The sequence below is a fragment of the Harpia harpyja genome, chromosome 12, assembly GCF_026419915.1.
Source record: "Harpia harpyja isolate bHarHar1 chromosome 12, bHarHar1 primary haplotype, whole genome shotgun sequence".
Lineage (NCBI taxonomy): Eukaryota > Metazoa > Chordata > Aves > Accipitriformes > Accipitridae > Harpia > Harpia harpyja.
Window position 1 is genome coordinate 33,854,111 of NC_068951.1, and position 27,394 is coordinate 33,881,504.

At 44.2% G+C, this 27,394-nt stretch overlaps 1 protein-coding gene across 1 annotated transcript in view; it reads left to right on the forward strand.

Annotated features, from left to right (window-relative positions):
- DIS3L2 (DIS3 like 3'-5' exoribonuclease 2) overlaps positions 1 to 27,394 on the forward strand; it is a 196,262-nt gene that overhangs the window by 70,278 nt on the left and 98,590 nt on the right. The window contains 3 exon segments of the mRNA XM_052803032.1: positions 4,553 to 4,659; positions 5,857 to 6,104; positions 12,887 to 13,060. Of these exon segments, the coding sequence (XP_052658992.1) occupies positions 4,553 to 4,659; positions 5,857 to 6,104; positions 12,887 to 13,060 (529 nt within the window).

Below are 27,394 nucleotides of genomic sequence, written 5' to 3' on the forward strand. Positions count from 1 at the left end.
CCCCTTTGAGTGTGACACACAATCCTTGAGATATTTATAATAAATTGGTTTGTTTTACACCACTTTCCTTATGTATTTGGTTCTAAAACATAATATGCTGAAAACTGCTTATTGAAGCAGATGTCAGAGAACCTAAGTGTTGTTACTTCATTAGTAAGTAGAAGACTGCTGTTGAAAGGTTTACAGATGTGCTAGTATCTGAGCACTAAGCTGAAGGGCAATATTTTCTTTAAAAGCTTCATATCAATAATGCTTTCTGATGGGATTCTTAGATATGCCTATGTAGAATAAGCCAACTAACTTCTCAAGTAGATTTTTTTTTTTCCTAGCTGAAGTAGCAAACATCAAACTGTTTTTTTTTAAAACTAATTTCTTTCCATCTGGGGAAGGAGATTTTTTTTTCCAGTGAGTTGTTTTTGAGATCTGAAACTGCGATATATTTTCATTTGCAAGTGGATATTGCATCTTTAGTTGTATTCTTTTTGGACAGAATTGCAAATTTCCACAGTGACCAATGCAAACTTAGTGAAAATAATTTTGGATCTGTCACAAGTAATCAGAATTCTAGTCTGATGACTTTTGGTCCACTTTGGCCACCTTTTAATGTCATGGTAATTTAATTGTAAAAGGAAATTGGGGGGGCTTTAAAAAAAATAATGTTTGACCTAGGAATGCCTGTCAGGCAAATCTAAGTGTGTACTGAAGCTGCCTAAACTGATCTCTTACAGAGGGAGGCAAATTCCAAGTGTCCTGGATCTACTTTGTTGGTAATAACATAACTAATTTGAGTTGCTTTTTGTATCTAGTGCCTAATTTTTTTTTAAGTAGGACTATTACAGTTTTGGTTTGTCAGATAATCGCTGAAAGGAAAACACTGAGATTATAATGCAGTTTCACTGGATTCTAGTTGCTGAAGTGTGTTTGCACTGTAAGATAAGCTTATGAAGTATTGCCTAAGCTAACATAGTAAATCTTTCTCAGAAAACATGTCTTTGCCCAGGGTGGAAATATTGAATGGTCATTGGATAACCACTGCAGTAAAGGGGTCAGAATAATTCATTTTTAGTTTGGCATAGTGCAAGGGGATTCTTCCCACCTCCCCTGCTCAAAATCCTGCTCCTCTCACAAGTTAACTCTCCTTTAGGATTTCCTCTGTGGCTCTGCCCTGTTGTGGGAGATGTTTGTGTCTCCCAGCTCAGATCTAGACCACCAGTCTCTGGTGGGGCTCTGATACCTCCCCTCTGCCCACCCACCAAGTTCCAGCTTCACTGGAGGGAAGAGGGATGTGCGGTGAAGGAGAGGGACTGTCAGAAGTGTCTTTAGGGGACTCAGGTACCAGACTCTCGTGGCAGATGATCGCTGTTGAGACTGAGGTTTCTGTGCAGTAATTTGACAACTAAGCCAGGTGGACATTGGATCTGGGTAGTTCTCCTTTCTGAGCAAAGGGGTTTGTCACAGGGATTTTGTCACCCTCATTGCTGGTTCTGTGCTATTGTAAACCTCCAAGCATTAGATGTAGCCCCAGTACCGACAAAATTTTGACTTCAAAAGGAGCAGCTACAAGCTATAGAGAAGTCTACATCTCTTGGCCACAGCAGTACAGAGTTGCTCGTGTCTCTTCTTCCCTGTCCCTTGTTTCAGGAGCGTTCCCCATTAGTAAATGTATGTGATGACCTTTTAGATACTGAAGCTGATTAAGAAAGATGGGTAAGAATAAGTAGATGGCTGGGATTTGCTTCCTTCTTTCTTTCTGTTGATGGTATAGTTGTAGATCCCAGGCTCTGTCTGCTGGAGTCTCTAATAATCCCAGGAATTTTTGGGAGGGATACTGAAATTGGAGAGACCCCTGAAGAAGAAGATACTCTCCAGCCAGCGAAAGGCCCCTGGTTGATGTAGGCTGTGAAGGAAAAAGACAAGTTCTACCATGTGCCACAGTGAAGATTTAGATGCTTTCTGGTATCTGTACTGGCTTCCCATGGGGCTCAGCTTCAGCAGGATGGGGGGCAATGCCCCAGCCCTGCATGTTCTTCACCCCAGGCAAAGGAAGCCCTGGTCACCCATTTGCTGTGCTCCCCGTGACAGCTCTCTCCTGCTGCTTCTGTGCTTTTGCATGTATGTGATACCTCCCAAGGACATGATTGCTGGCTCCTTTTTTGTCAGGGAAAGCTGCTTCAGTGAAAAAATGCGAGCAACTTTTTGGAGAAATGGGAGTTGGAAGGATAAGTGGAAAGAAGGCAGTGCTAACAAGGGCATGTTTCTCGCATGGCTCCTGGTGCTTTTCTCATTCTTGCCTGCTGGACCTTGAGTCGCTGCTGTCATTCTGCTATGCTGGGAAAGCAGCGAATGCAGCTCTTGCTTTTTACCCAAACATGTTTAGATCTGGTTTCTCTTCCAACCAGTACATGCTGTTCAGTGGGGAGAGTTTACTCCAGTAAAGCCCTGGGCTTGTTGCAGGTGTGCCTGAAGGCATGGCCTTTGGAAGACTACCAACGTCCCCTTGCCCTCTGCCCCTGCCAGTGTTTCTTTGTCCCAGATAGTCCTGTTTTTTGGCCTAGCTGTCTTTATGGTTGGCACACTGTAAACCTATGACTATTAACTGATGGCTTGAAAATTTATAAGAAAACAAAATGGCTCCTTGCTTTTATTCTTTAGTAACTGATTGCCTGGTATGACCTTTAGCTGGCAAAGACCTTAGAGGAGGTAAGCAAATGAGGTGTGTAACTTGGGTATCTCCACTTTTTAAACTGTTTCTAATTATCTGAGCAATTTTTTTCCCCAACTTGTTTGTCACCATGAAACTCTGGGCGGTTTTATCCCTTAGTAACCCTGGTTGTGGCAAATCTGAGTTCATTTCAGTAGGAGAAGTAAAAGAGAAATGGGTTAGCTGCTGCTACTACTGCCGCTTTTTTTAGGAAAGTAGATTTTTATTTAAACCCCTGAATATCTGTGCATTCTCCTCTCGGCCTTGCTAGCAAGTCAGTAAAGATAAAATAAAATTAAAGTCACTTAGATTCTTCTGAAAAAGAAGATGTCTGGGGAGAGGCAAAGCCTGAAGAGCTTTGTATCAGAAGGCAAAGCTGGGGATAATTAACGGCATATGAGAACCAGAGTTTGTCATTAGAGCGATAGCTGTCATTGTCAAACGACCGCTGGGGTAACGTTGCCCGAAGGCAACCCAGGCCGTCCGTGGCGGCACAACCATCTGTGAACGTGCCCTCATGAAGGTGGCGCACAGCCGTTCCCCTCGGGGCAAGCTGCTGCTCCCCGCTGCCACCCCGGCTCCCCCCAAGCACCGGTCCCCAGCGCCCCGGCACTGCTCGGCACCGCCGGCAGCTGCAGCCTCCCCTCCCGCAGCACAGCCCCCTTCATCCGTCATGTCACCAGCAGCCTTAGTCGAGGGTCCCTGCGGGACAGATGGGTGTCATCTGGGGGCCAGGGTCTGCGTGTCACCGCTGTTCTCCTTGAGGCTTTCTGGCATGCGTGAGCACTGTTGGCCTGCTGGAGCGCAGCCTTCAGCGAAACATTGCTTTATCTCATGTCTTCTAAGGGAAACAGTGACAGCTATGTGCCTTGAAACTTGCAGTCAGTGCCACAGTGTCTCTTTAAGAAAGCAAAATTTCTTTTGAACACTCAAGGCCTGATTTTAGCACATGTGCTTGAGATGGATGCGATTGCCATACAAGTGGAAAAAGGCAGCCATCTTCCACAAGCCCTTCAGACAAGAGCAGATGGATGTTTCCATCTGAAAAATGCTGTCAGAGCGGTAACCACAGGCTCTCAGCAGGGATGCAGCTCAAGAAGGGACCAGTCCCAGCCTTCTCCATGGCAAAGATCACTTTGGATGTTTGTAAACACTAAATGCATTCAGTGTGCCAGCCATCTATAGCAGGTAGTTCCAAACTCAGATACTTGAATATTTGAAAATTGCAAACTAGAAATTAGTTGGCAGTTGATTTAAATATTACCAGTATCTGGTCAAGAGATTTCAGCGGGAGGGAGCTGTTTGTCACATATAGCGATTACTTTCGTAGGACTTTTTCATAATCCTGATCCACAGCTGAAGAGGGTCAGCTTAGTAGATATGGTTTCAGTTTCAAAGGTAAACATGCATTTTATAACCTTGCATAATGTTTTTAAAGGAAATTAAATATTAAATGAATGTATGTACTTGAAGGACTACTTACATAATGTTAATGACTTCAACTAAGGAATGCCAGGAAATTCATGTAGTTCTTAGTATATAATAAACAGAATGTATTTTCCACCATTTTGTTTATTATGGCTGGTGTAGTTCTACTTGTAAAGTTGGGATTTATTTTGATTTTTGTTGTTTTTCAGCAGATCTGCATTGTAAGCGAACATATATCTGCTCTCTGTGGTAGTCTGGAGAAATAATAATTGCTTCATCCTTGGCTATTCTAACACTTGAGAGGTCTTTTTCCTTTCAAATAAGTCTACTACATGCACTTTGTATTGTAGTTTTACAGCAAAAGCCCAACACGAATTTGTCATGGAAATGTGCTACAGTAACTGTTGTGTGTGTTTGATGCAGTGAAGGCTGTTGGGATCGGTGGTGTGCACAGAACAAAGCAAGATGATGGACCCACGACGAATGATCCCAGGCTCCTCCCAGATAAGTTTCTTCAAAGGACAGCCAAGGTAACTCCGTGGAGAGTGACAAGCGAGCATGTGTGTGCTCCCAAAGGCTGAAGGAGACCAGCCCTGGCCTCCCTGTAGTCTCCATCTGTTGATCTTTGAATCTTATTCCCCGTTTCGAAGAGAGTAATTGTCCGATCTGATAAAAATCAAGCGTCTTATTATTTTTACCAATTATCCTAGTTTAAATTCCCTTTGTTTGTTATGCAAAATTACTTAGCAAGATTCAGGCAAAAGATTGAATACTAATATGAGTGTCAGGATATCCAAGGTTGTCAGAATTAATTCTTACAGACATTGGAAAGGCTGCTAGTGCTGTTGGTTCAAGATTTGAGTCAATCTCCGAATGTTAAGAGACCAGAAAAGGACTACTGGGTCAGGCTGGGTCAGGCCTCTTCCACGTCCTGTGCTTTCACTTGCAGCCTCTGATTCTGGTCCCTGTTGTGGGCTGGGCTGCCCTCTGGTCTCATCCAGCGTGGCAGTTCCAGCACTCAGAATCGCACAGAGGTGCAGCTCCTGAAACCTTCTGGAAGGACTCTTCTGTATAAGCTTAGGAAATCGGCTATAATATTTCTGTTATCCAGTGATTTATTATGGTCTACAAAAATATAGCCTGGATGAACACCTCTCTGGAACAATTATTTAGTGATATTGTCATTTATTATTCTTTTCAAAACCATCTTGTATAAAGGTAAAATAACTCCTAACTTCAGAAAGCACTGAGAGGAGGAGAGAACTGCCAAATTCCCCACAGCACATCCTTTCCTGTGGTTAGCACTGGATCCGCCAGCGGCACCGTTTTTGGACTGGCCTGTTCTGTGCTAAATGTCGAAATCACAGGCCGAGCATACAAATGAAAGATTTTACAGGAGTTGCTTGTATGTTGTGGCTAATTCCCTGCATTTGGAAGCATCTGCTTCTTGTCTGGTTTTGTTCTGTAATCAAGAAAATTGCTGTAGAGAGCTAGCACTTGGAAGGCACTTAGCTCTTCTATAGCCATGAGCAAAATGGCAAGGAAAATACATTGTAAATAGGTACTCAGTTAAAAAATGCACACACACATATACACACACAGGGAAAACATGATATAGGCCTTGTGATTTTTCCAGATATTCTGCTAAGCCTCTGTGTATCCCTATTCTGTTAAAGAAAGTAAGTTTCTCTGAAGGTATTAACTGTAGAAACCTTTGCCTCTTCCAGGTGGTCTATATTTTGGAAAAGAAACATTCCCGAGCAGCTACAGGCTTCATCAAGCTTCTGGCAGACAAGAACAGTGAACTCTTCAAGAGGTGTGCCATGTTCTCACCTGTGGACCACAGAGTGCCCAGGGCCTATGTGTCATTGACTGATTGCCCTCCAGACTTTGTGACCAGGCCTGAGGACTATTCAAATATGCTCTTCATCTGTCGCATAGTGGACTGGAAAGAAGACAGCAACTTTGCAACAGGGTATGTGGCTGCCAATGGAAGTAGAGGTGACTGAGATTTCTAGTCGGAGTTCTTGGTTTCATGTAATTTGATACATGCAATAGAGGCAGGAATCTGTTAACAAGATGCTTGTCTTGTATCCCTCTGGTATTTGGTGGATAAACTGTGATGAGCCTAAGGATAGCTCATCACTAGTTAATCTCATGGCTACATAATGTTAGTTTCTTTTGGTGCTTGCTTCAGTGTGCTGGTACATCACAGCATTGATGAGCATATGGTCTTTGCTCGGAAGAGCTTACAGACTAGAGGGAACACACACAGGTACTTAGCCTGACCAGCACAAGCACCCTGGGGTGCTGGCAGCCTCTCATTCTTTCCTCCCTTTGTGTAAGAGTACTACACAGTGTGTAGGCATTTCACTTCTGTCAGAGGAAAAAGATCAGTAGCTGTGAGGCTCATCTTTGGTTTTTAAGCCTTTACTGATAAGAAGTAGAAAGAAGTCACAGATTTTTGTGGTTTTAAATTTGCATTGCTTCAAGGAAAGATACTAGAAATTGAGAGAAGATTCATTCACTCCTGAAACAGATGCGAAGGGTGTTGCACTCTTTGCATTTCAGGAGGCACTGTAAAGCCATTGCTGTCCTGAGTTCAAGTTGCAGGCAGTGCCATGAAGGAGATTTTAAGTCAGGGCTACACAAATGACCTATGCTGGGCTGGATCCAGATTGCAAGTTCATTTTGCCTCTCCACAAGGAAGACCCTGTAGTTTTCAGCATCTTCTCTCTTTTCTTGGCAACAGCTGCAGTGTGCCAAGCTCCCACCTGGAGTGGCCATGCTGTTTCCTGTTGAGTGGGTCTCAATAAGAAATGGTGGACATTGATAAATCTATTCAGTTATCTTGGATAAAACTGAGTAGTCCTGGTTTAGTTGGTGATCCAGAGTAGGTAACTCTGACCTATGGCAATGCTGTGGTCAAATTTTACAGGTGGTGGGGATCTGGATGTAATCTGGAGCATGCGTGGTAGTGGGAGTTGGGCATAAAGCCCAACTTTTCTCTTGCCCTTGCAGAGCTGCTCTGATGGGGTAGTATAGCTGATGTACAGTGTCAACACCATGGTTTTTGGAGTCCTCAGCTCAAACTCCTGGTAAAGCTTAATTAAAACTTACATACCCCCCGCCCCGCTTTTTTTTTAAGAGTAAGTATGTTGGCACAGATCTATCAGCCCTAGAATTAAAAGTAAACTAAACTGAAGTCCCTGTTTCCCTGAGTTTAAGTTTGTTATCAGTTGTGGCTGCTTTGTGTGCCCACTAATAGCAAGTTTCACATGTACTTCTTGAGAGCCACATGAGCCATTAAGTCAGTCAGTATTTCCTAGCTAAACTGCAGTGCATGAACTGAAGTGGCCTCCCTTTGAGCCCCACTTAACTAGGGGCTGGCTGTGCTGTGAACTTTGCTGTGACTAAGTTTCTTATTGGCAGAGATTTTCTTTGTCATCTTTGACTCCAACAGACAAAAGACTGGAGGGTGATTGTACTGCTTGGCTTCTTGTCATGAACAACCCCCCTTTTCAGCAGAAAAGGGGGAAATGAGGAGGATGGGCTAATGGCTTTTTTCATTGGCTCATGTGTGTGTCTTTAATCTGTGCTTCTGACAACATTGTATATTCTCATCTGGCTGTTTTGGTAGTTTCCAAGGTGTAAAGGGTGTTGTCAGGAAAGAAAACGTCCGTGATTGTCTTCATACATAGATTTTTCCTCTGGGATTTTGTTGCACTTTAGTAAGTGCCTTGTGGAAATGGGAGCATAAAACCTTGGTGACCCATTTTGGTTTTAACTATAAATATATGCTTGTTTAAACACTGAAAGACAAGGAAACCTCTTGAAGGTCCCAAAAGTTCCTGGTTGCTTTTGGGCTGGCTTATAATCTTGTTTATAAGCCGTGTTGCTAGTCGTGGCCCACCTGAAGGAGAGAAGAGTGGGTGATCTGCAGCTCATTGCATGCTTGGTTTTTTGAACTTTCTTGTGCACCCCTTAGTTCTGCCCACAGACTTCATGATACCCCTTTGGCCACACCACCATGGTTTTGAAGGTGTCTGGACTAAAGAGTCTGTAGGTCATCACTCTGCACCATCTAAGTCTGCTGGAAGTGCAAGGGAAGCTCCCTCCATAGTTGGCAGTCATTTCTCCTGGATGCCTTGGGTGTTTCCAGGTACTCTTCATCCTGCAGCTGAACTCCCTGAGGCTGGTCATGCACCTTCCTCAGCTTTCCTTTTCCCTTGGGAAGTTCAGTGCCAGGTTTCCAAGCACGGTTGATGGCATAGTCTGGTCTTCACAGTGACCACGTGTGGCTGGAGCAGTGGGACGCCCCAGGTAAGAGTTTGGCGGTGGCACTGGCCACCCAGGATGGTCACCTACACAGGGTCAACCTGACAGTCCCTGGAGGTCCCCTTGGGGAGGGGGGTGCGTTTCTGTGTTGTGATTGCCACCTGGTGGTCACCAGTGAGACAGTGTCCCCTCTGAAGGCCACCCTGTCACCCCGACTGTGCTGGGAAGGAGCAGGGAGGAACTAATGGCTCCATGTCCTGGCAGCGATGCCCTGAGTGTGTGCTGCTGTGCTCCCTCCTGCATGTGAAGTGATTTTACCATGGCAGTGAAATGCCATTTAACTGTACCTGCTTCAGGTAGCAGGTAAAGCAAAATAGCTCCAAAACTTTCTCCTTTTCCAGATAAATGTTACAAGTATTGCCACGTACAGTTATTTTCTGGGGACCTTTTTTTGGTGTTGGAGTCCAAGGCTGTTTGGAGCATTAGTCCAGATGTCTCCACAGTTTTGGAGATGGTTAAGGTGGAATCTTTTTGCCCCCACATATGATGATGGATGAGACTATTAAAAGATAAAAAGTAATACTAAAACGTTGAATCACTGACTCCCCCTGCGTTGCACGGGGCTGGTGGCTATTTTAGCTCAGGGCCTTAGACATCGGTCTGTCAAGGTGACAAGATTTGTCACGGCATTTGCAATAAAATGAAATGTTGCAGGATGTTCTTTCACTTGACGCTCTTTCCAAAGCCATCCAAGTGGCTGGAATTCCTTTCATCTCTGGCATTTTATTCTGGTTTTTTTAATTCACAAATGTATTTGGTGTGAGGGGAAATGACCAGATACCTTGGGTAGCTCGCTGTAAGGCTCGAGGGAAGGTCTGACCCCCGAGCAGTGTAGCTCTGTTGGAAAAACACCTTCTTGCAGATGGAACTGTCTCTCAGTAAAGCTGCATTCCATGGCACAGCTAATCACCATACCGCTCTGAAGCGTGGGATGGCCCCATCGGCGTGGGGAGCACCATGTTGATCTTGCACTCCGACGGTGGGTGGCCCGGCAGCTGAAGGGAGGCAGCTCTGTGGTGTGGAGTGGGGCTGGACTGTGCTCTCAGGTGCTGGGGGTTCCTGTGACACAGTTCTCTGTCTCCACGACACTCAGCCCTGCAGCCATCTCACCATCTCCACTGGGACCTTTGGGCTTCATCAAGCCTGTGCAGCTCTGCCTGTGAGCTCTGGGCCCTGGGCAGTGGGAGCAGCCAGGTGGCCTTCCTTGCTGTTCCCTCTCCTGCTCCTGTACAAGCTTCCTCTAGGAGTGGTGGCTTATTGATGTGTAGGATGTTCTCCTGCTGCTGAAAGAAACCCTCCGTGTAGGATGAATGTGGACAAGTCTGCTCCAGGAGAGATTGAGTAAGGCTGTTAAGTCCCCATGGAAGTTATTCACTCCCATTTGGGAGCCTGCCCGGCTTTCCAAAGGAAACAAACCTTATGTAATTATCCTTTGTCTTTTTGGAGAGTTCTGTAGTGTAACCTTTGAACACGTTGGCCAGTTTCAGCTGAGTCTGGGGAGTGGAGAGGGCTTGAATTTTTGTAGAAATGGGTGGGTGAATAGATGCGATCAGTGTCACCATGAAGGGGAAGATGGCAGCACTAGCGTGTCTCTGCCTGAGGTGCACATGCATGGGAGGTCAAGCTCAGGTGACTCGGCAGCTTGGAGAAGTTCAATGAGCTTGCAGCTACGGCTGATTTGGAGCAATACCCTGTGCTGCATGCTGCCCAATGCCCCGACCATGGCACGTTCCTGTCGGTGCATAGTACCACTGTGTCTGACGTCAGTCCAAGGGTATTCAAGGAATTCAAGGTAATGCTCCCCCACCAACGTCACAGAAAAGAAATGTTTACGTCTGTAACCATTATAATTGTTTTTACCTTTTAACATTTTAAAAAAGAAGAGATACACGCAAGCCTGGGGTGTCACAGACACCGTGACTCCCTGGGAGTGAAACGTCTGACTGCCGCTGGGCCCTGTGCCTGTTGTTGTTTATAAGCCTCTTGAACTATTCTTGCTACCCTTGGTGGCCGTGGAGCCCCATGAGTGATTTTACAGCCTGGCTCTTACTCCAGGGCCATTGGTGATCCTATATGCGTTACCTTTGATCACATGCTGTCCTGTCAGATTTTGCTCTGATGCAAGTCATCATGTCAGCATGACTGTAACATGGCCCCAATTAAAGCCAGTTGTACACTTTTTATTTCAAGGTACTTGGGAAATGTTCCCTGGAACACTGTAAATCAAATGTTAATTACTATTAAAAAAATATTAGTCCTATATCAAACCTCTGGGTAAACCCCTTAGAGTTCGTAATCTAATTTCAGTAAACGGATCAAGAGAACATGGGTTTCAAGACTGAGCTGGAAAGCACTCTGGCATTCAGAGGTGCTTTCCATGACTTGTCATGCAGCCGTCCAGCCGCCCTCCTGCTGCACTTCCCAGCTCTGCCCTTCAAAGAGAAGGGGCACCTGAGACTCAAGCCCTTGCCATTTCTTTTTGGTAGGGCAACATGTCCTCTCTTTTCGTCTTTTTTTTCAATCCATCCGTGGTGGTGCTTGTGGACCTGCGGACCCACGGGCTCGTCCTTGCTCAGTCTCCCAGCTCTGCACTAGACGTTGGAAATGAAATGGTGATTTCTCTGGTTTATTGTTGGTGCTGAGAGAGAGGGAGATAAAACTGATGCCTCGTTTATTTACATTAAAATAAGGATCAGACTGGGACCCAGCTGCAGGAACAGACAACTCAGCCTCAATGCCAAACGCGCACGTATTTCTGCCATACAGTTTGTACATAAAATTGAAACAATGGAGGGAAATATCTTTTATCCTTGTTTTCATTTTTATTTTAAAGCTAGGCAATGTGAGCTCTACAATTTACCACGCCACGAAGCGTGCAATCCTTTCCAGCATATTACACAATGTGACAGGTTTATTACGCAGCCCTTCCCGTTGTGAAGAGAGATAGCTTTGCTCCCATAAAGAAGATGGGCTTGCTTGCACTGCGTGGATGGGGTTTGTTCTGTGGGTTTATGGCACATTTGAAGCCCTGAGAACATCTTGCTCGTCCAAATGACAAGTGCACTCTTTTGGCCCCAATTTAGGAAAGTAATTAGTGCCTGTTCTTACTCATTGGAATTAAAGCAGAAGGATCAATATAATGATTGTGTATTTTATGCAGTGGAAAAACACTTATTAGAGTGGCTGTTTTTGCACTGTGTTATTACCCCTCTCTTTTGTGTCATATTTTGATGGATTTGCCTTAATTTCAGTTGTAATTTTCTTGGGGCAGGAGTGTTATCTCTACTGGCTGTAATGTGCCATTCACCCTAATGGCAGTATATTAAAAAATAAAAAATAATTTACCTCTGTGTACTGTAGAACAATCTGGGGGTGAGAAAGGGGACAAGGGGAGTCACCATGGGACATAGGTTCTCATGTGGTATTTGTAACCAGCTGGGGAGGGAACAAATGTCCCACTCCTTTGGAGTCCTGGTTTGCACACTGTGTCCAGAGCCGAATGCTTGTTTGACACCAGAGCTCTCGGACAAATACGTACTGGGGTTTGCACTGGAGCAGATGGAAACTTTCTCTAAGCACAATAGAGCAGCAGCCTCATCCACACATGTGCAGAATACTTCATCAAAGACTATTAGCATGTGGGGGACAGTTTCCCCTGTCTATGACTTGCTTCTAGATCGTTGGCTCCTCTCCAGTTAGCTCCTGGTTCAGAGGCTTCTGCTTAGCTAGGAGAGGAGGGACAAACTACTGGGAATGTTTAGGTTCTGGAAAGAGCCTAGAAAATGGTTGGAAAGACAATCTGTGGGCATGTCGGTGTGTGCAACTCCTGAAAGGAAGGCAGTAAAGGTTCTTCACACCTCTGTCTTCATAGGTCATCAGTTTGCCCAGGCAGAGATGTGTATCCTTTGGGATGGAGAGCAGTGTGCTGAGCTCCTTGGGAGCTGTCTTTTGCAGAGCTGTCTGGGATCTGGTGGGAATCTGTTCTCCATTTCGGGTAGTAGGGGTGAGTCACCTTTTTCAGTGATGAGGAGAGGAAGGAGGATCTCAAGGGAACCAGCCATGTGTAAAGCTAGAGCTGCCTGTGTGTGGGGCTGTGCTTTTCTTATCCCTGTTGGATGTATTTTCTTCTAAAATTTGACACTTTCTTACCTCTGCAAAAATGTAATAATATAAAACGTCTCCTTAAAATGAGATGCATGAAACAGCCCAGGGTACTGTCTGGCTAGTGTTTTGCATCTCCAGCAGACATAAGTCATGGTATGATCTGAATTCCTGCAAAGTCCTCTGCCAAAACGCAGGGAGAAGTGAATGGGTGAAAGAGTTAGTCTGAGGGCTCAGCAGCATCTCTGCAGGGACAGTAACAACATGACAGTAGTAATTATACACTTTAAAAAAGCATCCTTTTCTTTCTTTCTGCAGGCAGTTGGCCAAAAGTCTTGGGCAGGCCGGGGAGATTGAGCCGGAAACGGAAGGGATCCTGACAGAGTACGGTGTGGATTTCTCTGATTTTTCCCCCAAAGCCCTGGAATGTCTTCCCCAGAGCCTGCCCTGGGTTATCTCACCGGGAGAGCTGGCCAAAAGAAGAGATTTAAGGTAATGACAAAAAGTGTGGTCTGACACTCCTTCTTGGGTTGGTGCAGGGTTGTGCTATTTTGGTTTGCTTTCATCACACTTTGAAAAGGCACTGACTTTATTACGTGTGCCATATTACACATTACCTGTGCTAGCATGGAAAGAAACTGCTTTTGAAAGTACCTACAATCCCAGAAGATCAGTTATTTAGAGAAGTATTTTGTGAGGCAAAGAGGCTTTTTCTCAAAAGAACTATTGAAAACTGAAAATTTGGTATTTGGCACCTAATCGGAAAGCTTTACGTTTTTGTCTGGAATGTATTACGTATTTTAGTGGTAGTTTTATAGCAGAGATTTTCTGAATGCCTGGCAGATCAAATGATCTTGGACATTGTTAGTTTGAAACTTAAGCACAGGTAGAGACTGTCCTGTGTTTTTCTGTCTAGTCTCAACATTTTTCTCTGTTTTGAAGAACCAGTGTCATGTGGAGTTTATGACGGCTCTTGATCAGGTTAGCAGCTGGCAAATGCAGTCCCTCCCTGCAGCCTGGCAACTCTCTGCTGTCTGCCTACCTCACATTGCCATCTCTGCAACTTAGTGATGCTCCCACCAGCTTTCAGGAACTCCATGGTCTGTTGGGTGGTAGACAGTCTGACATTGCTGGACTACCCAAAACTAGTGGATTTGCTACGCTTCAAAGTGTCAGATTTCAGAGATGCCTTCACTAGAAAAGATTTAAAGACAAAAGAAAAGTAATTTGTTTAGAACCTCACTTTGCAATAAAGAAAGGTGCAAGAAAGAAAAACAATAAATGCATTATTAAGATGATATGGTATGTTCGGCTCCCACCCTTGCTTATGCTAGAGCATCCTGTCTCAGTTGGCAGATTCATTACTTTCTTGCATATTGCTGAGGTGAAACAGCCCCATGAGCCTGATTCCTCAAGACACTGCACTGGTACAAGCACCTGCATATATGTAACAAGCTCCTCTCCCTCTTAGTTTACCTGTGTATTGGCATGGACATTAGCAATTTGAGCAGATAAGATGATAAACTGCAGGCATTTGTATCTGTACCCGGACTCCAGATGTTACTTTAGATGTAATTCTGCACTGTAGCCTGCAACCTCCTTACTTGCTTCAGCTTTACTGGATTTCCATTGCCATACAATGGAATAATTCAGGGGAGAATCACATTCCTGATTGACTACTGGTAACACTCAGATACCAGATCCAGACTGTAGGCTTCAAGTAGCTTTAAAAAAAAAAAGATACTGAATGCTGCAGTTCAGAAGTCACTGGAAAGTGCTTATTTTTATATTCTTGACTACATTTCAGTAGCATTCTCTGTTTCTTCTGACCAAGTTCTTTCAAGCAAATAAAGAGCTTGACTTGTCTCCAGTCAGACAATCGGTTTTGGAAACAAGTTCCAAGTGCATTTCTTGCTTTTGTTGCTGAATTGTTACACTGGGACTTATCAAGGTGATAACAGTTTTTCAGTTAAGCCATTTAAATCCCTCTCTGCCCCTTCCCAACCACAGTGCACACTACAAAGTAGATTTCCTTTTGATCCTCTCAAATATAAACATTTAACAGTCAAAGTTTTTAAGACAATTATTTGAGCTTAATTTACTAATCCTTTTAATGTCAACTGCCACACCAGTGACTAGCTAGTCTGTGGTTTAAACACATATGGAGATAACATGAGACTTCTAGTTATGGAAGTAAAATACAGATGAGTCATCTTTTTCATTTCCTCACAGTGAGAGGTTTGTCTACCCAGAAGAAGATGAGTTTTATTAGTAAATGTAGCTGAGTGGAGTCCTGCAGTTGGAGACCTGGCCACCATCTCTTCTAGTCACACCCATCAGACCTTGAGAGACTGTTCTTGACAAGTCCCAAGGTAGCTCGGCTTTAACTTGGTATAAAATATTAGCTTTCATATTGCCAGCAATAAGTGTGTTGTGGTGTGCAGTGTCGTACAAATAGGTGGTACACACTGGCCCAGGCTGGCATCCAGAAGAAGACAGCTGAACCTGGGAATCTGGTCTACGTGCACACGGGAGTTGTGCCTTGTTTTCCACGGGACCTCACACCGTGTTCAACGGCACCTGCCTCTGTGAGTGCCCATCTTTGCTGTACTTTGTGCATGTTGATCTGTCAGGCTCCCCAGGTTATTGTACAGTACTCTGAGAGTACAATATAAGATAAATAACAGTGAAGTAAAGACTCATCTTCTCTCCTGAAACAGCCATGTTAACACTTCTAAATAGCTCATCCTAATTCCGTTTACACATTGCTCACCTGACTAGAGTAAACACATATTAGAGTTTGGCTTAAAATACTTCATCTCTAGTAAATCCTCCCCAGTTCTGTAACACAGTGCTGTACATTTTCTAGTGTCATGTATTAATCTTTTGGGATTTGGAACCGAGACCTGAGCAAAGTCTTGGGTTTTCGGGTGTTTCCTGAGATAACTTTTCCTTGTTTCCTTTCATCATGGGAAACGACCCTTTCCTCTTCAAAAGGTAACTTCTGTGTTCTGCTAACCAGTGTCCCAAATGTGGTCAGGTCTGTTTGTGAGTCAGTGTGTAGAGCATGGAGGTAGAGGTTCTGCACTGGAGGCATTTGTGAGTGTGGTTTTAGATGAAAGTGAGACAATGTGTTTCACCAAGCTGCTGAGGCTGGGCAAGAGAAGGGAAGGATATTTTGTCCATGCCATCTTGTAAATATGTTCCTTGATCTTCCTGCAAGTCTTTCAGTTTTACAGGAAGCCTGTTCTTGCCATGCATAGTCTGTTTGGATAGCAACTGTGATCTCACCTACATAGCCTGTGCAGAATTGCTTCCAAAAGATCTTTTTTTTTTTTTTTCTCATTTCTCCAGTAATGGCACACAAAGAAAGGTTTACATAATATTTTAATATTACTTAAGGCAGAAAAGATCCAAACCTCGTGGATGGCTTTGAAATCTTTTAGCTGATTTAACTCTCTGCCACTAGTGCACAGTTTTGCTATGGACATCTGCTTTTTACCTGCATGGGTTTATATATTTGTAAAGTTAGGCAAGTATTTCATGGGCACTTGCAGCTTACTTCTTTGTAAAGAGCACCAAAAACTTCTAATGAAAAATACTAGGCAAGTATTAGGTGTTGGCATTGCATATTGCAGTTGTATTTTTTAGAGAGCATGAAGTTTTCATAAAGTATCAGAATAGTGTGGTCGAGGAAACTTCCCTTCCAGAAACTTTAAATATGATGATACAGATAGGACCAGAGTTCTCATTTTATTATTCAGGTTGACTGGAATTGGTATTTTTTCATTAAAAGTTTGAGAAGTGTTTGGTTTCTCCTTTTAGAGAAACATTGGAGGATTAGTGTCATAGAGACAAATTTTGATGGGTGCAAAGTTTCAACCATTTTCCGGTCTTTTCCAGTGTTTCAACATGTAATTTTCATTTCCTTGTTTGCTTTGCTTTGCACTTAGTGTTTCAATGGTGTGGGACAAAATATAGCCCCTGAACAGAAGAAGGGTCAGGGCAAAGGAGGAAATGCAAATTCAGAGGTGGGTGCAGGAGATTGGGGCTGGAGGAGGAGGCCATTTGAAGAGGTGTAGCCGGGAATCTAAGAAACCCAAAAGCTATTTCTAAGACTTGTTCCAAATGTTTCTAATTTCATTCATATCTTTTTGTTTCCTTTAATGCTTAACTGGGACAAGAAACTAAAGCCAGGAAAGTCCAATCATAGTGGGAAACAAAAACCTAAATATTGGAGAGAGAAAAAAGGCCATTCTTTGCAAAGCAGTTCTGCCTTTTGCTTGTCTTCCATTGTTGGCGTTACTGTGGAAAATGTATAACATCACTCTTTTGGAAAGTGCTAGAGCCTGTTCAAGTGGAGATGGTTTATATAGTCTAACATGGAAGAACTTGAGGATATCTATTTCTTTACCGTTTGCCTAATAATAAGTGAGCCTGTTGACCTCCGCTGGACTATTACAAATGTGAAACTTGGCACTCAAAATTGCTTGCTCTAAATTTTCCAGTTGCTTTCTCTTTTTCCATTTGATGTCATCCTGCCAACTAGTGATTTTATTATTATAAACAGGACATTGTATTCACTTTTAAGAAGAAATATGAAGCTGAAGGTAAAATTACAAACTGCAGTTTCTCAGCTGGCAAAACACAAAACAATGAGCTAAAAATACTGAGCAGAGAAAGGGTGCTGTGGCAAGAAACTCTGAATATCTACAAGATGGATGTGGTCTGAGGGAGCAGAAACTGACTGACTTCAACTGAGCAGCTCTGAACTCCTAAGAATCACCAAATGGATGAGGTTGGAAGGTACCTCTGGAGATCATCTACTCCAACCTCCTTGCTCAAAGGCAGGGTCAACTAGAGCAGGCTGCTCAGGCCTCTGTCCGTTTGGGGTTTGGATATCTCCCAAGATGGAGATTCCACAACCTCTCCGAGGAACGTGGCCTGGGGTTCAATCATCCTCACAGTAAAAACATGGGTGTTTTTTACCTTTAAATGTATTCTCCCATATTTTGTGCCCATTGCTTCTTGTCCTGTTGCTGGATACCACTGAGAAGAATCTGCTCTGTCTTCTTTACTCCCTACCATCAGGTATATTTTCACATTGATAAGATTCCCTGCCTGAGCTTTCTTTTCATGAAGCTGAACAGTCCCAGCTCTCTCAGCCTCTCCTTGTAGGTCAGATGCTCCAATTCCTTAGTCATCATCGAGGCCCTTCAGCAAACTTGCACCAGTATGTTGAAGTCTTCCTGGTACTGGGGAGCCCAGAACTGGACACAGCACTCCAGCTGTGGTCTCACCAGTGCCAAGTAGAGGGGAAGGATTGAAGGACTGCATCTCTTGACCTGCTGGCAACACTCTTCCTAATGCAGCCCAGGAGGCAGTTGGCCACATTTGCTACAATGGCATGTTGTTTTTTAATGTTCAACCTGGCCATCAGGTCCCCAGGTCCTTTTCTGCCAAGTTGCTTTCCAGCTGGTTGGTCCCCAGCCTGTACTGGTGCACAGGGTTATTCCTCCCCATGTGCAGGACTTTGCTTTTCCCTTTGAGCTTCATGAGATTCCCATCAGCCTGTTTCTCTGCTGACGTCCCTCTGAATGGCAGCATAACTGTCCATTCCTCCCACGAGGCTAAAAGGCCTGGATGGCATCAGACTGGGGGACAGCAAGGATCCACTGCATTGGCAGGAGGCAATTAATGCTCACTTGCTTCCCTTGCAGGGCAGAGTTAATGAACTTTGCTCTTGCAGGCAAAGAGCTCTAATGCAACAAGGCTTTCAGTTAAAATTTGCATCTTGGTATTTCAGCATGTGACCTCAATTGCAACTGACCTAAAGCTATCCAAGTTATTGAAGGCTGAATTGTAATCTTGGCTGCCCATTCAGAAATGTAGCATCCTTCCTTTGGTTGATAAGGGAGGGAGAGTGGAGGTGCTCTGCTGTGTCTCTGTCCACTGTGGAGGGAAGGTCTGGAGCACTGTTTGTAACTGGAAAGCACTGGCAGCAGGACAGTACCTGCACTGCAGTCCTGCCCACTATTTATTTCTTTCTTGAGGAGTGTTACAGCTGGTAACAGGGATTAGCAGTGCTTATAGTAAAGGTTTGACAGTGTGATCTTTGCTGTAGATGCCCGAGGAGATTATTGGCTGATAAAATTAGAGGTGATGGTAAAAATGGCAGCCTTGAGCTGTGCAAGGGGTGTTGGAGGAGAGCAGTCAGCCTCTGAAACAGATGTTTTTTTCAGGGCAGGTGGACAACTTTCATTAGAAATGAGTGCAAGTCAGATAAAACATCATTAAACAGCTTGTTTCCTGGAGATTTTCCACTACAAAAAGCTAGTGTTAAGTAAAGCAAGACTTACTCAGCTATAATAGGATATGTAAAAATGCTCTGGTTTCTGATGGAAACTGAGAAATTACTTGTTTAGCAAATGTATAAGCAACCTTGCTACAGACTTGACTGTTATCTTGGCGTGGAGTGGAGACACAAACAGGGCCAGATTATGATCTCTGCCCTCTCACTGAGCTGTTCTGTGACTAATTTAATGTTCTCCATAGGGAGATACGAGGCATACAAAGGATTACTCAGTGGGGTCTAAGGATATCCGATCTAGTTCTTCTCTAACAGGATTGATTCCAGAAGATGGTGATGATGGCTGTGCCTGCTCTGGGTACTTCTGGTGTCCAAGCAGTCTGGGGTACGGTTCCCTTCTTGGATCGGTGAGGAGAGCTCACGTTAGCTCCATCCTCACCCATTAGCTGAGTAAGTAAAATTCTGAATAAATACAGTGCTGCTGTCAGAGTGATGTGATTCAGCTCCTTGCTTCTGGTTGGCTTCTTTGGGTCCTTCTCTCTTGTTTTCATAACATTTTCTACTACGCTATAGCTACAGCAATTGTGGTGACACTTTTTTGTACAAAATGATGCATGGTCTTTGCTCTGAGATGCTGTTGTTACCAGTGGCTGGTGTACATAGACACACTGGCAACTTCACCGGTGTTTTTCCTTACAGGAAGGCACGTGTGGTCATTGGATGCGCAGCTTCAAGTGGAATCGGTGGTGTGTAGTTGGACAGGATTATTGTGTTCTGATCTTGTAGGCCATCAAAACTAAGCTTGCTTAGTTAAGAATCTGTTTAGTTGTGGAAAACAGTAATAACTTTTTCAACTAGGTTGTTATACATAGTCTCGTTCCTGCCTGGCTGCCTATTTTATGGAGAGAAATGGAGAGAATAACAGAGGGAGATGAGGATAAAATCTTAGTGTCCATTTCTTACTGGATTCCACTGGCTCACAAGGTGGGCTTTTGATAAGCAGAAGAAAGTGCCCCATCCTCTTATGTTTGTATATGTTAAGTGGCCTAGTTCAAGTGTCCCAAATACTGCCACTTTCCTTGATATCACAGTGCTTTGCTGGTGGCCTTCTTTTGCTACAGGTCAGATAACATGGGGGTAGATAGGAGATGAAGGACCAAGTCCTGGTGTCAAACCAGGTATCTGTCTCTGATGCTGTAGATGAAGAAACCCAGAACTTCTTCAGTAGGTGAGGCAGTATGTCCCCACTGTTGTATTTCAGGGCTGATCACTGATCACTAGGACAGGCTGGCCATTACAAGGAACAACATTTTCCCCGTAGCTCCGTTCCGATGGAGTCGTCTGAAGAATGTTTGACCTGTCCATCTTCCCTGAAGTTTTTGGGTGATTGGATGCTTGTCCCCAGGTTATTCTCAGAAAAAAAATCATAGTATAGGTGGCACACATGCAGGTATATGAGGCAGAATTTTACTGGAGGTATCACAGCATGGATTAGAAGTGGGGCAGTCTGGGAAAGACTAACAAAAATATTCTGGGAGATGAGGCACTGATTTACAAGGAAGGATTAACCTTCAATTAAGGTTCAATGTGTATTTGCCAACACTGGAACTAGAAGTTTGTGAAAGAAATAGTAGTTGATAGTTAAAATATGTGGACCAAAATGAAAAAATGAGACTCATTTAAGGTGGTGGGAGGATAGAAAAGGGTGTTATGAGGACAAGTAAGTTAAAACAAAGAGGAAACCTTTCCTCTCCAACCTAAAATAGACTGTAGCTTAGACTGCTAAAGAAAGTATTGGAAACTCCATCACTAAAGATGCTTAATACTATACTGGAGAAAGTCCTTGCAAATGTGTTGTCATGAGTAGTCTGGCTCTGACCTATGGGGGTTGGATGACCTAATGTCTCTTCCATTTCTAGCTCTGTGCATCTATGATTAAAGTAGTTTATATAATGCAAGTGCATTTTCAATTACACTCCACCTTCTTGCGTGGGATAGTGGTGGTGCAGAGACCTCATTATATTTGTGGCACAATTACAGCATGACTTGTAGGAAATACTGCTGGTACTTGGTCTCTCAGAGACTCTGATCTCATTTATATATATGTTGGCTTTTCAAGCCATTTAGGTACGTTACAAGACTGCAGTGCTCTTTTCTCCGTCTTCCTCCTTACTTGGAGGCAGTAAATATATAGAAGGAATATTTGATTCTGGTTCGGCAATCCAGTGAGCAGTCCTTGGTGAAAATGTAAATGTTTATTGTTGTAGATGTATAATACATCAGGATTCATTTTCAGCTGCTCTCTTAGACCAAGGTCTGTTTTCTGAACCAGAACAGGACATTAGCTAAAACATAAACACAGAGAAATTAAAAAGAACAGTACTGACTTGATGTAGAAAGTTGGGCTTTCAGTGCGTTTTATGCTGTGTTGGATTTTTGTGGGGCTTATAACAATTAGTGTTTGGACGGGGCAGTTTTTGCTTCCAATTATTTTATAATTTAATTTCATTTTGAAATTTATGCACATGCAAAAAGAGTTTTGTGATGTGTCAAGTATCTTTGTCGATGTTACAGGTCATTCAGAATGCCTTCAGAGATTTGTCAGGGTACTTCTATTGCATGCATATTTTTTAATATATTCCTTTTAAGAATCTGTCTTGGAAGGAGCCACCCTGGGGTTTTAACTAAAATCTGCCAGCATCAAGTGTGACAAATGTGGTAGATACTACATGTAATAGATGTCTTTGGGAGTGGGATGTTGAAATCTCTAAAATGTTCAAGCACTGATTGTTCTCTGAAATTTCTCTCTGAGAAAGAGTACTTCATTCCCATTTGAGTGACGAACATCAGTGGAATTGGTCCCATGCTTATTGGCACTTTATAACAAACCTGTGCAGACACCGTGGTCGAGCTGGGTTTACGTGTGATTGAAGAACGAGATTGATTTTTGTCGTTGCCATAACAATTGGACTGTTATGTGAAAAAATGTTAGTAGTGTGCACTGGAGTAAGTTGACAGCTCTAGGATGTCTGTTCCCAAATTAAAACAACTGTTTCCAGCTCTGAGAAATGATGTCTGTTTAACTTTTGCAAGATGGAGCTCAGCAGGGTCTTAGAAGTGACCTGAAGAGCTTAAAGATTCTAAAAGTGCCTTTGCTGTGCTTAATTTTAAAATGCCAGCTTTGAGCTGGAGTTAATAAGGGTAAACCAGGAGGCTGAGCTTTCACTCCCACCAGGCTATTGTGTGTACTCACAAAGTGGAGAGAACAGGACAATCTAAGGAGTCCTTAGAAGAATGTAAATGCATTGCAAGTGTCTAGACATGCAGTCACTTGTACTGTAAATGTCTTAGCACTGACATACTCAAGTTTAAAGAAGGCTTGCACTGCCTAAACTTTAATAAACAAAATGATGGTCATTACTGTCTCACCTCCAGCTGCAGCAGTCTGGTCTTTAGAAATAGGCTAACACTTCTGCAAAAGATTTAGCTTGGTGCTTCAGGACTGTTGGATGACTGGAGGGACTGTGTGCTGTGAGCATCGAACCTGGGGCAGGGCAGGATGCTCAGTGTGTGGGTAGCCACTGAGCTGCTTGAATCTTCAGTCGTACAGTGTTTGTGTGCTGGGAATTCACAGGCAGCAGGTTTTGGCCACCTTTTCCAGGCTAGCGGGTGCTGTGGCTTCTGGTGTGTTCTTTGTTCTCTTTTGTAGTTGTTTTGGATGTGTTGGTTTTCATGAATGACCAGTAAACATTTCAGGAGACTGCTTCAGTCTGAAAGTTGCCCTTGGGAGAGAGTCAGGATCGGGAGGTAAATAAGATAATTAAGTTCCGGCACCTTAATTCTATCAGCTTCCTGAGGAGAAGTGGAGAGGGAGGTGCTGATCTCTTCTCCCTGGTATCCAGTGACAGGATGCATGGGAATGGTTCAAAGCTGCACCAGGGGAAGTTTAGACTGGACATTAGGAAGCATTTCTTCACCAAGAGGGTGGTCAAACACTGGAACAGGCTTCCTAGAGAGGTGGTCAATGCCCCAAGCCTGTCAGTGTTTAATTCGGACAGGGCCTTTGGACATTTGGACAATGCCCTTAATAACATGCTTTAACTTGGTCAGCCCTGAACTGGTCAGGCGGTTGGACTAGATGATCATTGTTGGTCCCTTCCAACTGAAATATTCTATTCTATTCTATTCTATTCTATTCTATTCTATTCTATTCTATTCTATTCTATTCTATTCTATTCTATTCTATTCCATTCCATTCCATTCCATTCCATTCCATTCCATTCCATTCCATTCCATTCCATTCCATTCCATTCCCCTGTGTCTGGGCTTCCTTTTGGGAGACCTTTGGCGGTTCCCTGCTCAGCCCCTTCCTTAGGTGCTCTGGTTTGCTTACAGAGGCATCCAGCTCTCTCTTTCTCTCTCATAAGACCTCGCAGTCTAAATTCTGCCCACGACCTCTTCCCTTAGCAGTCCAAGTTCAGGCAAATGGCAAAGTTGGGGCTTCAGTCTGAGTGACTTGAATTGGTGGTGGCAGCCAGGGCTAGGAGGGGTGGTGATCTGCAGCACACAGGAGCATGGACACAGTCAGGCTGCCCAGCTGATTTGTACTCACGGTGCCCGAGATGTCCTTCCTCCATCCTCTGCTTTCCTTGGTTCCTGAATAGCTGGTTCATACTTGCTTCTTTAGGACACTGCCTCCTGCGAATGGTCACTTCAGCTGGTAAGGGCAACATCTTGCTTCATTGAGGGTTTTTGGATGCTCTAGTGGGTACTTGCAGTTCTCTGAACTGTTCTTTCACGGTTGCTGGCATTTGTTAGAGTGGTGAAAATCTGGGCTCTGTGTCTCCACTGGTGAGTTGACTCATCCACGTGCTGCTGGCTGGGAAAGCCATCCAGTTGTGTTCGGAGGATCTTGCATGGCTGCAGGGCGCTGCTTTGTCTACTGTGTACAAACTGGTGCTTTTCTCCATTAGCAGCACCAAGCTGCTTTTACAGTAAGTCTCACTGGTAACACCCAAACTTTGCCCAACAACTGGCCATGTCAGAAACCTTGCCTCTAATACAGCCTGAGCCCATGGCTTACAAATGCAGTGCTTCATCTTGATCCAAGTAGCCTTCCACTTGAGTGAAGATGGCGTTAAACCACGACAGCCCTGACCACTGGGACTTGTAATCTTCTTGTGTCCTAGGTGTTTATATTTTATGGCTAAACTAACTGATATGTTGAATTCTGAACAGTTTAGCTGGCAAAAATTGATATATTGTACCAAACCTTGCAGCACCAACTGTACAGTATTTTCTCTGCTGATTCTTGCGAATACCTTTGCACAGATGTACGTATTTGCACAAAGAAAAACAAACTGCTGTTGCAGTCCTGTGATCTGTGAACATTTTAATTACCATGACGGTAATTCCAGCTCACCAACAGACTACTTATCTTACCTCTACCACGGCACTAGCCATTTATTTTAGGTCCTGTTAAAGGTAAAAAGACTAACTGCTCCTCAGATATGCTTGTCCGCTTTAATTAGTCTTCCTTAAGCTGTGCAAAGAGAAACTGCACTTAATTAGCTTTCCTTAAATTAGGATTGATATACCAGCCTGTATATGTTGATGTTGTCGTTACTGTCTAATAAACTAAGTGCTCTATTCTGCAATTTTTTTTCCCAGGTGGTTGATTTGCAAGATGGCAGACAGAGCCAGTGTGCGAGCTTTGGCTTTAGCAGTGCTCTTGTCACTGCCTCAGGGCTCGGGGTGGCTGGGTCAGTACTCCGGGCACTGCCTGGGGCTGGCAGGGTCTGGACAGTCTGTGTGGCATGTACTTTCCTGACTCTTGCTTGCAGGTCCACCACGCTTAGTGTGAGCCGTTCCCCTGATCCTCCAAAACTCTCACAGGCATTGCCTCGCTCCAGTGCATGAAACCTCTGGCCACGAGGAGGAGGGAGAAAAGATTTTATTCTTCCATCGACAGAAACTCCATGCCAGAGCAAGTCCACCTCTGCAAACCCGCATTAAACATATGTTTTGGACAAAGAGGCTCCTGTAAAAAGTGGAAGTTTCCACACTGAAATTTTCGATCAGTGCTGGGGGTGTCTTAAAGGCACATGTTTATCTCTAGTACTTTTGAGCATGAAGACCAGAAAATCTCTTAACTCTGTGTGTGTCTCTATCTCCTAAACTGGTTTCCTTTAACTAACCAACTTGTGTGTATGTTGGAATGAGTGGACTTGGAACATCTCATTACTTTTACAAAGTATGTTTTGACAATTTGAAATGAATAAAACAGATTTTTATTAGGTGTAATGACAATGAGAGATGGCTCCTTTGGGGCTTTTAAAGAAGGGGAGGAGAGGAATGATCAAGCTCCTTAACCCACAAGGTCACCTTGGCAGGCCTCCAGAAGCTGGAGACAGCAGCCGATTTGTATTTATCTGTGGTCAATGCAAATGTGCATGCATGTAGCTGGGCTATTTGCTTGTGCTTAAGCAACGTCTTTGTTAGCAGGTGCATAAAAAGTACTGTTGCCTTGAGGTTTAGTCATACAACCCACTGCAAGTTGGTTTTGTGATTGGTTATGGTCAGAAATGGGGTCTGATCTCTCTGAGATCCCTTGTGCCACAGCCTTTGGGGTATTGTACAGCCAGACAGTATGGTCAGGGGAGGAATTTGAATGGCTCCTTCCTCTTCACAGGGTGGACTTCCCGCATAGCTGGGAGCAATGTTATTTCTTCACCCAGATGGTTTTTGTCAGCTGCCTCCAGGGTCCTCCCTGGGGGTTTGTACAGGAGTGGCTGGCCTGGGTGCCAAGGGAGGGGATAGCTTGCAGAGCAGTAGGCAGGCTGCACTGCCCACACCCAGCCTTTCCTCCCCTTACTTTTTGTTGCCTTGCCCCTGTTCTCTCCAGGACGAGAGGCGGCTCTCTGCAGCGTGCTGGAGATAAAAGGTGATACCAGTAGGGCTGGAGGAAAAGCAGAAGGAGATAGCTGAGAACATGCCTTCCTCGGAGACCTTGCCCTGGAGGAGCATGTGTGCGGGGCGCTGCCCTTGGGCTCAGCACTGCGGTCCCATCGCTCGGTGGATTGTTTCCTTTCCCACATGCCAGCCCCAGTTCCTATAGCCATCTGAAACTTCTCCAGTACTAAAAACTGAAAACCAGAAATATAATTCGTCACACTTAATAATGCAGTTACTGGTGAGCAGAATTCACTTAGAAAACTTCAGCGAGGTGTACTGCTGTGTGCCAGGATTATCTCACTGCTAGGAACTTTGAGCTCTCCTTGCAGATCGGCTTCTCTTGTCCCATTGACTACCTGGCCATCGGCTCTGCAACGCTTCTGGAGAGTCCTTATGCCAGGGAGTATCATTCCTTGTGTTACTTGCTCAGTGACTTTCTTACCTCACCTTGCAGTCTGTGCCCAGAATAAAATGCCTGTGACAAGTTACAAGTCCAAGTCCCTTGAGTAGTTTTAAAGGAGAAGCAGATCTGAGCCTGGTGGTAAAACATATCCCAGCTGTGCTGCACATAGAAATGCTGGTGAGAAGTGCTAAATCAGTATTTGTCTGGACCCCTCTTCAGCTTTGCATCTGTGAGTTTAAGTATCTCAGACGGCGAGCTGTGTCTGTGCCTGCAGTTTGCATGCTAAGAGGCTGCTCGGAGCCCGGCCAGCGCGTCCCGAAGGGCAGCAGGCTGTGCACAAAGCGCTGCCCAGGGAGGCTGGGGCTGCCCCGCCGGCCTTGCAGGTTTGGGCTCTCTGAACTGGGGCCACCGCTGACCTCTGTAGTAGATTCGACTGGCCAAATACATCTCAACAAAGCAGTCCCTTAGTTGCTACCATTGTATAAATGTGTTCAGAATTTGGCACTCGTGTATTTATGCTCGCTTCTTTCCAGGGCAGACTGCAAATATGCACTTCGTTGAAACCAATCTGCTAATTTTTAAACTGCCTGGAGCTACAATTCGCAATGGGTGGCAGATGCTTGTAGTTGCAGGCCCAGAACATCTGGGATAAGCTATCTGTTCCCCTGAAACAGGAGCCCACATTCTCTATGAAGAAGCTCTTCAACCTTTTTCTTGCTCACTTGTCAGATAAAGCAAGCCATTGGTGTCCATTCAGTGCCATTTGCTCTTTTAAGTGAAGTAACTTAAAGGAAGGTTTACTATATGTGGCAGGGGAAGTCACAGTGCCAGGATGCTGTTACCTTTATACCCTGTGCATTAGTGTCGTGGTTTAACCCCAGCCAGCAACTAAGCACCACGCAGCTGCTCTGCTCGCTCACTTCCCCCCCACCCAGTGGGATGGGGGAGAGAATCTGGGGAAAAAAAAAAAAAGTAAAACGTATGGGTTGAGATAAGAACAGTTTAATAGGACAGAAAGGAAGAAAATAATAATGATAATAATAACAATAATAAAATGGCAATAATAAGAATAATAATAAAAGAATTGGAATATACAAAACAAGTGATGCACAATGCAATTGCTCACCACTTGCCGACTGATGCCCAGTTAGTTCCCGAG